Source organism: Cyprinus carpio, chromosome B22 (genome assembly GCF_018340385.1).
Source record: "Cyprinus carpio isolate SPL01 chromosome B22, ASM1834038v1, whole genome shotgun sequence".
NCBI lineage: Eukaryota > Metazoa > Chordata > Actinopteri > Cypriniformes > Cyprinidae > Cyprinus > Cyprinus carpio.
The window spans coordinates 14,962,341-14,974,446 of record NC_056618.1 but is presented as its reverse complement, the minus strand read 5'-3'; the positions used below and the strand labels follow the sequence as shown (position 1 = coordinate 14,974,446).

The following is a 12,106-nucleotide window of genomic DNA, read 5'->3' as shown; positions in this document are numbered from 1 at the left end:
GTTCAAATCACACTGATGTGATTGTACACTGCACAGACAAACCAAATGATCACAACGTTGTGATCACACACGTCAAAAGGTTGAGGAATGAAACCGATTAATCATTGTAATTTAGGAATAGAATCAGGGTGTTTGTATTGTGTTCTTGATCTTTAACGATCTGTTAAATTAAAGTGCTTTGTCATGTTTGAGGTGACATCTCTCTTGCAACATGTTTAGCTTATCACAAATATTATGCTTAGCTTTTTCAGCATCTGATCGCAAGTGTAGCCAAACTTTGGAGTGCTTAGATTAATGAGCAAGGTCCTGGCAGATCGCCAGGTTGGGTCCACACAGATGAAAGAAAAAAGCTCACACAGGAATCGATAGGTGGAATCGCAATTTAAATTTTACAGCAAGTATCCAATTTCTGACCTCAAGTATCCAATTCTGGAATTGGAATCAATGTTTGACTCCCAACCCTAGCTACCTCAAAGTAGAGGTCGCAAGGTTGTTTTTGCTTATAGACACACTCTATTTTTTGTACTGAATTTGTTTGCTCCCAGCAGGGGAAATGACCAAATCCATAAATCAAGAAGATTTTGACTTTATAGATTTGCCCCAGAAGGCTTTACCCATATGAATATCATCACTCACAGTAAGAGTCAAAGCAGCAATATAGAGAGCCTGATGAATTGGAATACTGGATATGCACAGACACATCTGGGCCTTAGCTTGTCCCACCGTAGTCCCAACCAGGCACAATTAATCAATCCCAGATGTGCATAGGATGCTCGCTGTGGGTCGCCTCAACTTGGAGAGGACCTGCATTCCTGGACTCAAATCGTCCAGGAAGAATGGCCAGGTCAGGGGAGTGCATGAGGGACGAGGAGAAGGGACAGCAAGGGGATTTGAAGGCACGTGAAGGGGAAATCTTCATAGTCCTTCTTCCCTTTTGACCTACTTTCTTATTGCCATTTCCCGCCCTCTTGGGTATGGATATATGATTTAGCTTTTGTTTCGCATGCAATATTATGAAGGATATGGAAAAATTTGTTCATTTCTTTGAGGAACGACCAGGGTCAGGATCTCATTCATATCCCACCAGAGTAAACCGACTCTCACAGTATCCCCCAAACAAATGCAGGATCTTGTTCAATTATGTTTTCAAAACAACACTAGCAAAGACTTGGAGGATGCAATACCGCACAGCCGGGCATTTGTGAGAGTTATTTTAAACAGAAATGACTGCATCCTGAAATGGTCAGTTTATTTCTGTCGAATTGGTTTGTTTGATGTTTAAAACATTGTTAATGTGATTACTTTAAGTCGTCTCTATTGGCAACCAGCACAAAGAAAGTCATTTGGCCAAATCTCCAACAGTCAAAACAATGCTAGTACCACAATCCCACATTTCGACCTCAGCCAAAAACAAGATTGTTTGTCATGGAAATTGCAATTATTTATGCAACCCAGCAATTTCTTAGTGACTATCTGGTTATCCTATTGGAAGACCGTGAAAGAGAATCCCTGTCAGAGCATTCCCAGACCGACCTCCAGCATGGGAAACAGCTGCGTGATGGAGAAGATGCATCTGCTTATTTCTTTATCCATGAATATGATTTCTTGTGGTCGTAATTTCTTGGTTCCATGTCATGTTTGTTAGCGCTTGTCTTGTCATATTATAGAAAGGATTTCCACGCCCATGTTGGCTTGGTGGTCTTGGCTGGTTTGGTTTATCCTAGTTTAGCAATTGGCCAGTTTGTCAAATAAGTGCCACCAAACCAGGCTAACCTGACCAGTGAAAACCAGAATAGTGGCCAGCGAAGACCAACACACCACCTCAGGCCAGTTTAAGCTGTTTTTATGGTTTTGAGATGGTATTGTTCCCTATGAAAGGTTTTTTCACTATTGTAGCCAGAGCTGGATAGTAATCGATTACATGTAATCTGGATTACGTAATCAGATACCAAAAATGAAATACTTGCAATTAGATTTCAGAATACTCGTAATCAGACTACAGTAACTTCTTTAATCCATTTTTATTTGAATTATCACTCAGTATGTTATTTAACCCTTTTTTTGTATCTCTTTGGAACGAATCCAAGGTATGTCTTATTTACATGTAATGCAGGGATTCCCAAACTTTTTTTTGTCATCTGAACCTCTTTCACCCAATACTTAAAGTACCACTGAGATTCAAAAGTAAATATTTTAATTATTAAGTATCACATTTGCATGTTCATGGTTCTCTGACGTTAGTTAATGGTCACATGACATGCAGGTAAACAACCAAAACATTTCCATGTTTTAGTAAGTGTTGCGTTTTGATTGGTCATTTTAAAATGATTTATTTTAACTTAATTATGATTTAATTAATTATTAGATTTTTATTAAACTCACAAACCACCTACAGTTCCTTTATAAACCGCGTTTTGGGAAACGTTGAAGTAATAAATTGTTTAATGCACTTCATGTTGTTAATTACAACGAATGGAATATATTTGCATTTTTATATCAATATGGTACAAGATTATACTATTTAAATCAATGTGATAAATGAGTTAGGTCAAAAGTATTCTAAAAGTAATCCAAAAGTAGTCTGATTATATTACCTAAAATGTGTAATGTAATGGATTAACATTACTAAATACAATTAAATTAATGGAATTTGGAATCAGAAATGGACTACAATTTGTAAATAATCTACCCAGCTCTGGTTGAAGCAATGTCCCAATGTTTTATTCACATACTTACTGACCTCTCTAATGCTCTTCATCTCTCCTATAATCAGACTACAGGACCGGGCCGTGCTTCACACAAGTCAACAACCAGATGTGCCAAGGTCAGCTGAGCGGCATCGTGTGCACCAAGACGTTGTGCTGCGCCACCATTGGGCGAGCATGGGGTCACCCATGCGAGATGTGCCCTGCCCAACCCCACCCTTGCCGAAGAGGTTTCATCCCCAACATCCGCACTGGTGCTTGCCAAGGTAAGAATGAGCGTCTGAACAAACAGCTCTTTCCTCCTCAGCGTCTGGCAAATTCTTGCCCTAATGACCTGCCTGACACGGCAGATGACACTAAAAGCGGTCATGGGATGTTTAGGGTAAACCCTATAAATAAATGTGACAAGCCATTATGTAATCCCATTTAAAACCAGACTAGAGACCAGTCACTGTCCAAGAGGACACTTCCCCATTGTGTTTCTTGGTAGAGCCAAATATTTAGGTGACTACCATTGGGAGTGTTTTAAATGGGATTACATAATTGCTTGTCACATTTATTTGTAATTATGGGCGCATTGTTTGGATTTCTTGTTTGATTTTCAGGGACACAGATGGACATGATTTATTTCTGTTCTCAAGGCCTGTTACACATTATAAACTTATTCGATTAGGTCATGAACATTCAGTAGATGAGGTTACCATAGCATGATTAACACTGGTTTGGAAAGGCTTTTTACAGTCAGCCACAATTTTATATAGGGGCAAGCAAAACTATTCTGATGCGAATTGTGTATTATTTTGCAGGATCCAGTATATTTAAGTCACTACATTCAGTTCTCAGTTCTTTTTCTTAGACGCTGTAGATTCTGCACAGTGTTTTATATACTATTTAGATTTAGTTAACAACAATAACCAGAAAATAACCAGTTCTTGCCTGCTCTCAGAGATATTTTGCGAGCCAAAATAGCAAATGCCACCCTGATTTCACACATCATCTCAAAGACAACCCCTCCCAAATGTCTCTCTTTAACTTAGGATATTCTTTTCCTCCCCTCAATATACAACATAAGAGACAGCTCCAAGTCTGGCCTGGATTTGCCCAAAGACGGAGTGCTTTTGCTAAAGTCTGTCTGGCTGAAGTACAAAGCACACACATGTGCACATTCGGGCGGGAGGATTTGCGTACCGTGCAGCGAGCTTTCCAGGGTCTTTTTGTGTTTGACTGCATTTATTGGAAGAGGTTATTTTTGGTCTATATTAGTAGACAGAACCAATGATTTGGTGCTTATTGGATACAGGTTGAAGGTCTGCGGATGTGCGTATCAACATAAAGAGACAGATTAATGCAGTGCTCGCCTGATATGTAAGATCTGAAGTCTGAAAATGCCCAGACTGTGAGCTAACAAAGATGATACACATGTTTAACCCTGTCATAGATATAAAGTGACCATGAGAGATCTTTAAAGTGAGCGAAACCAATAATGGATCTCAATTTAAGAGCTTTAGACTCTGCTGTTGAAGTAGAGTAGTATTTACTATTTCCAGCTTATTTCCAAAGCTGCATTTCTTTTGTGGCTCGGATTGTAGCAAGTTTGTGCCCTTACAGAAAATTCAGTGCTACATAAAAAGACGCCCAAAACCTGGAAATTAAACTTATGTCCGTTGAATTTGAAATAAAAGGTCTTTCTTTCACTGCAGTTATGTTGGTTGACCTGAAAAGAAAAACAGGTTATGTTTAGAATTAAATACTTGTGTACTTACTGCATACTTCACAGCATATATAGACAACTGTCTTTTTAGTATGTGAAATAGTATGCAAGATAAACACTGCTCTAGATGTACACAACACTGCTGTTGCTTCTTTGAGAACTCATTTCTGTGTAAATCAATTGTAAAGGTGGTTGATATTGCTTCCAGGTTGTAAAAAATGTAAATTAAATTGAATGTGTTTATTGGTAGCGAGTTGTGTGCATTGGATTTATGGAGTATTTTCATGAGTGCAACATGCTCTGGTTGTTTACTCCATTTTTGCAAAAGTACTGTTTATGAGATAAAAACTAAAAAAAAAAATGTATTAAACCTTTTGGTCAAGTTGTGTTCAAACTGTGTTTGCTTACTTCTTCTCTTCGTTTCATTAGACGTGGACGAGTGTCAGGCCGTCCCAGGACTGTGTGCTGGAGGAAACTGCATTAACACAGTGGGCTCCTATGAGTGCAAATGTCCCGCGGGTCACCGGCAAAGTGAGACCAACCAGAAGTGTGAAGGTACGTCACTTACTGCACAGAGTCCAAACCACACAAGCTGTCAGAAAACAGCACGAGAATGATCTCAGTCCTATTCGTTACTCGTAACTGGAAAAAAAAAGTTGAGTCACACACTTGGCGTCTTCTTCGCCATTGTAAGTTTTCCGAGTTAATATGCATGAAATGTTGACGTCCAGGGATAGTTGCCTGGACTCAGCCTACATGATGGTTTATGCTGGTTTAGCTGGTTGACCGTTTTCCACTTTGGGTCTGTCTTTAACATTAGACAGTGCTGTTTGGGTGGAATTTAAACAATGCCGAGTGAAAACAAACAGGCGTGTTGTAAAGCGGGGGTCTGCGGTTCTTGGATCCAAGCCTGCCCTTTAGGCTGATTGAGATAAAAACCTAAAGAGAGAGAGATAGTGGATCACAGCTATTATATACCAGATGGGTGAGGTTATTTCTTATCTACCACAGTATTATATTTCAATTTAGTGTGCTGTTTTGGCATTACAATACTGGTGCAAAATGCAAGTGAATTAACAACAGTTAATGGAGAAAATGGGCAGTATTAACAAATAAAGTAAAACAATATGTGTAAAAATAAGAATTTTGAACAAATGTGTTCTTGAAAATACAACTAAACAAAAGTAAATAAATTAAATATTTCTCAAGTAAAGTATTTCTTCATATAAATATTTCTTAGGTCAAGGTATTGTATTAAAATGAATTAATGAATCAAATCAAATTAATGAACAGAAAAAAAGCTTATATATATATATATATATATTATATATATATATATATATATATATATTATATATATATATATATATATATATATATATATATTATCAGTGTTATTTTAGTTTTTATTAATGTTATGTGCTTGTAATTTTATTTATTCATTTTTTTTTTTTTTTTGCTATTTGGCTTTGTCCATATTTACAATATATATTTTAGTATATGTCTATATATTTTAACACTATGTTCCTACTATAATTATATTTACTAGTTTTCTTAATTAGCACCTCAACTTATTTTATTTCAGTTAATAACCAAGCCAACATTCCGAATTTAATTTAAATTTTCATCTAATATTTACCATTTTATTTCAGCTAAAATAAAACAAATATTTTAGTTATTGAAATTTGATTCTTTTTATTTTATTTTTTTATTGTATTATTTTATTTTACACTATTGCGCTATTTATAAAATAAATGTATTCAAATATTATATTATATTTTACACTGCGGTTTCATTAAAACGTGTTTTATAAATGTCAGCATTGATAACAGCTTGCATTCTGCTTTTCCAGGCAGTCTTTTCATGAAAAGAGTCCTACCTGAAGTAAATGGCATTACTCAGAGCTTGTTTTTATCATGGCTCCATTAACTTGATGTAGACTTGATTTAACTTTCATTCAAGTATCTACTTTGTCTCAGATGTTTGTCATAAAATTCCTGAGTGGGAATACTAATAGGCACAAATGAGCTGTTGATATACAGAAAGTACAGCGCTGTAAAAAAATTCAGAGACACATTTATTTTCTCACAGATGCATCTGGGAAGGAAGAAATTTAAGTAAAAGTGAAAATGCTCAATCCCAGCCTAATCAGATTCGACATACTTCCAGTAAGCCAGACGGAGGGAATCCCAACCCTTGAGGTTATTAGTTTAACTCCAAATCACATTTTGACCCTGAATGACAAGGCTATGACTAAAATAAAGGTTTTGAGAAGAAGCAGACCTCTGTCTGCAGTCTTCACCCAAGCAGCCCTTTCCCTCAAGCAAGCGAGAGAGAAACGTCTGTAAATTAGATCCTCGAGTGATAACTAAAACACCCTGAACTATGAGTCTGAATGGCTGGAGTTCGCTGGAAAAGTGCTGCTCTGTTTTCTTTAAAGCCGAGTGGAGGGTGGAAAAAAAAACCCAGGTGGTAGTTCTGTGGGGCGAGGAGGGGAGTTAATTACAAGACAATGGTGTGGTGGAAAAAGTCATGCCTCAGGCGAGGAGGTACAGCACCTCGCACTGCTTACGGGGCACTTTCTGACTCTCAAGAGCTGGTGAGGAGACTTACAGAAGCCAGGAGCTCATTTCAGACAAATGTAGCTCTAGAAAGCTGAAAACAGTTTGCATGAAAATGCACATATAAAGGTTCTTTAAAGATTTAGTGATTTAGGGGTTTTGATTCCTGAGTTCCTGAGATGAGAAGACATGCTTTTTTTGGAGATTTTTTACATTATATTATAGTTCTTCAGATCAGGATCATTTTAGATCATCCATTCCATTATAAGAAAACTTCTTGCAATGTCATAGAAAAACCTTTCTAAGTTCTTATTGTGCTGTAAAAGAACCTTTCAAAGTTCTTAGATCACAGAAGAACCTTTTTGTGATATCATAAGAACCTAAAGTTCATTATAAGAATTATAAGAAGTTCAATGCCACTGAATAAAACTTCAAAAAGTTCTTATAATCCCAATAAACTTTGTTTTTATGATATTATATATATTTTTTAAGACTTAAAATCTAAAAAAAGTGTCTTCTAAGGTGCTTTTTACGTTCTTATATCATAAAATGTTTCTTTTGAAACAGATTTGTCTGAGTTCTAATGATGTCATTAAAGAACCTTTTTAAGCGCTTAAAATTGGCATTAAGTTCTTATAACATCATAAAAGGTTCTCCTATGAATTAAGAAGTTATAAAGGTTTTTCTAAGTTCTTGCGATGTCATAGAAAAAACCTTAAGAAGAACTTCAAATTTTTATTGTAATTAGAAGAACTAGGTTCTTTGCTGGACATAATAAAATCTAAAAAGAAATGTATCTTAATACATGTATCTTGTAATATCTTAAGTTCTTTAATGGTGTTATAAGAAATTAAAAAGTGTCTTCAATGACATTATGAGAACTTAGAAGAACTTTATGATATCAAAAGAAATTGAAGTATTTTAATGGCGTTACAAGAACTTTAAAAGGTTCTTCTGTGATATTGTAAGAACTTAAGGTCCTTGCACACTATGCGTATGTGTTTTTTCATATTCTACAACATACCAAATCAAAAAAATCACTACGGATATGAAAACACAGAAAATTGAACCTGATCCAATTTTTTTTTATTATTTATTTATGTTTTTTATGTGTAAACGTGATTGACACAACGCAAGGTCGTATTAATTTTTTTAACATGCGAAAAATTTCGGACGAGAATTTTGGACTCAGTCTGCAATAAACTTTAGAAGAACCTTTTTAACTTATTTTGTCATAGAAGAACCTTTTTATGATGTCATAAGAAAAAGTTATTTTGATGGCTTTATAATAACTAATTTCTTCTGTAACATTGAAAGAACTTTGTAACTCACATCTTGTAAGTACATTGTAAAAAGCTTTTCTAAGTTCTTATGTCATAGAAGAACCTTTTTATGACATCATAGTTGAAAAAAGTTCTTATACTGCAATATAAGAACTTGGAATGTTCTCTTTATTTAGAACACTTATTTTTTTAACCATTTTTGGTCCATTACTTTTTGCTAGTCAAATAATGGGGTAGTTTCATAAACATTGAATTTTTTTATGTTTTTTTTTTTTTTTTTACCCCACCCTTCATAATTTTTTCCTGTTTCTCTATATTTAAATACAGAGTTTTACTAAACATAACCATTTGATCAGAGAAACAACTGCATCTGCTATACAAAAACCCAAAGAAGTGTTTTCCTCCTAACATATGAGGATGCAAACACACCCTCCAGCAGTCATTTGTCATTCTGCCCTGAGTAAAGTCTATTCCCGCTTCTGGGGCTCCGCTGACGAGCGGGTTTGTTTTGCCGAGGTTTTTATGACTTCAGCGGGGCCTTTTTCAGCTGCTGTGGGACACCGTGACTCCCGGTTTCCACACACACATCAAACACGTAATCGCTCGTCATGCACTTCCCACATCCCGCCTCAATCTCATGCGACAAACCCGACACACAGTGTCCGCTTATAATTTTACTAAATTGCACGTGTGTATAAATATAACAACGATACGCAATAAAAACCAAGAAATATCTTTACCATCTGTCGAGTTTTGCTTTGAGTTTGTGCCCGTACGTTACCATGAGGAGGAGGATGAAGCCAAGATGCAGTTTGAAAGAACAAATCTCTTTATTTTCTCAATTGTTGCTCGCAATGTAGAATCCAATGAGAGTTGCTGCTTAGATGTTTCTCCTAAAAAAATGTGTTTGAGTTCATACTGTTTGGTTTCTACTACAATGTCTGTTACATCAGCATCTTGAAATGTTTAACAATTCCAGGAAATGTTGTATTTTAGATATCGACGAATGCACAACCATATCCGGAGTGTGTGACGGCGGGGAATGTACCAACACCGCCGGCAGCTATGTGTGCACCTGTCCGCGGGGATACGTTACCAGCACAGACGGCTCCAGATGTGTCGGTGAGACTCTTTCATCCACACACACACACACACACACACACATGCACGCCCATGCGTGTTCCCGTGACCTTACACTCCTGGGTCTCATCATATTGCTTGTATGACTCATGGGATGAACTTGTGTGTGGTCAATCACTTCAAGCCCGGGCAAGTGTGCTTGTGTGTATATAGGCCTGTCTCTTCATCTGCAAACAGGACAGAGTTGTTGTTTTAAAAATGTAAATAAACCTGGATGAATTAGTGACATATTTTTTCAGGTCAAACGTGTAATTTCTGCACCACTGGTGGCACCAAACGGAATAAATTTATTTGTTTTTTATTTATTTTTTTTGTAAACTTTTTTTGTTCTGGTGCTGCTAATGCCGCAGAAACTACATTATTTTATTTATTATTTATTATTTATTTTTTTTTAAAAATTATACTGTTAGATTACTTAAAATAGTCAGCAATAAAGTTCTTCTGTAGCATCATATGAACCTAAAAATTTACAAGAATTTAGAATCGTTTTAAGATTTGAATTAGTTTCTTGTTTTGATAACTTAACATTTCTCATGTCAGGATTAACTTTTACGCTCAGGTTTTTTTAACATCTTTTTACATTTCTGTTGCTAGCAAACATAAAATGGTCAGTCCATTTTTTGCAAAAGATGTCTAAAAGTTATTCTGTGGCATCATATAAACTTAAAAAGCTTTATCTATGGCATCATTTACTTTTTAGGTATCATTTGGGTTTTGAATTGGTTCCTTTCGTGTCAGAATTCCCCCGTGGTATGTTAATGTTTTTTGTTAACACTGTCTTTTTGTTGTTTTTCTTTTTCAGAAAACAAAATTTTCAGTCCATTTTAGCAAAATATAGCAAAAGGTTCTTCTGAAACATCAAAGAACTTTGAAGAACCGTTAGGTTCATAATAACAATAAAAAAAAAAGTTTAATAAAAAACTTATAAAATCAACAATCATACTAACATTTTATTAAAAAAATTTAATTATAAAACTTAAAGATTGCATTATGAAACAAACCTTTAATCATAAGGATTTAAAATCATCATTCATCTTAAGAATTTAATTATAAGAACTTATGAATGTTCTCTTATATTATTGGGCTGTAAAACCCTTTTAGAAACTTGATCGTGTTTGTGAAGCCGCTGTCATGAAACCTCAGCCAGGTGTTGCACAGTTCAGTGCATATCAGAACAACACTGACACGAAAAAATCCAATTTTGCTGAAGGACACGCTTGCGTTATGGAATTGATTAAAAAACGGTTGTGTGACATCCCTTTGATAAAAGAGGTCATACTCATGCTCATCTTACAATGATTGTTGTTTTCCAAAAAACAAACAAAAAAACACTTTCATCAAAACATTCTGGGGGAAACATGCAGAAATAATTTCTACAGGTTTATTTATAAGAAAAAAAAAAGTAACACACTTCTTGCTTTCACAAATAATTTACCTGGAAATTTGTTCGGCTTTGTTTCATAAATGCAACAATTTACATACAAATAAATCTCTTTGCAAATTAAAATATTTGGGGTAAAAGATGTCATATGAGATGTGATTGTTGTTTTCAATAAGAAAAAAATATTTGTTTTCATAATCTTTCATCAAAACATTTTGGGAAACACATGGAGAACAAATTTCTTTGTAAATTGGCATTACGAAAAATGTTTGGTTTTACAAATATCTGGAAATTAGTTTGGTGATTTCATGAATGCAACAATTTACTTTTTTTTCCTGATGACGTCACATGGGGTCAAATGCACTGGCAAATGAGAACTTATTTAAATGTGATACCATTGCACATTGTCTTTAAAAACGCAATCCAAACTAACTAGTCTTTCTTTAGTTTGAGACATCAGTTTGGTTACGGACAGAGTTTGTTGGTTTCTTTTGGCGAACAGGTCTCGTACGGTCTCATCCGGTCTCGGGGGACCAGACGCCAGAGGACAACGGTGAAAACAGAGTCACATGGATGCTATTTCCTCCTGCTAACATTCCAGTACAGTGAGGCAGAGGCACTGTTGACTCTGGCGTCGCCTCTGTCTTTTCTCTTAACTGTCCGTTTCTCTCGCACTCCCTTCTCTTTTTATACACGCCGTCTTGAGTTTCTCACTCCCGCCACCCCATATGTCTCTCGTAACCCTGTGATCTGTCTGGTCCCCGGGTGCAAATAAAGAAACGTGAGATATCGGCCCTGGATGACGCATTGACGCGGCCTTCATTTGTTCCCAGAAACCTGTGTCGATTTACGGCAAACATTCACTGTACATATGGATCCCGTGGTAGTGGAGAATGCGGGCAGCCTGCATGATTTTCTACATGCTGACATACAGAAAAAGAAAGCCAAAATGGTTTTGGGAGCATGATGTCATGGGATAATGTTCGAAAGTTGATGTGAAATCAAAATTGAATTTCGTAATTGTGCGCTATTTATCAGTGCATGTTATTCCAAAGGGAAACCATGTTATTAGTAACCAACAACAAGCTATTTAGACATTGTTTTAGGCCAGAAACCAAAGGTGGCGCAAAAGTTTTGTGGTATCTTTGCGTTGGTGTTTTGTATCGCACAAAACCAGGCCGTGGGGAGTCATTTTGCCTGACGCTAATCAGTGTTAATGCACCGCGGGGCCCCAATGCGAACACGAAAAATCTCTCTTTGAGGCTCGAGAGAAGGTCTGGTTCCAATTGAAGCCAGTTTCCCATCACCATGCTTGCGAAACCCAC

General features: G+C 36.1%; 1 protein-coding gene across 1 annotated transcript in view; it reads left to right on the top strand.

Moving 5' to 3' along the window:
• The window catches only part of LOC109047728 (fibrillin-2-like), a 71,964-nt gene that overhangs the window by 17,651 nt on the left and 42,207 nt on the right, over positions 1-12,106 (top strand). The window contains 3 exon segments of the mRNA XM_042749509.1: positions 2,774-2,971; positions 4,846-4,971; positions 9,257-9,382. Of these exon segments, the coding sequence (XP_042605443.1) occupies positions 2,774-2,971; positions 4,846-4,971; positions 9,257-9,382 (450 nt within the window).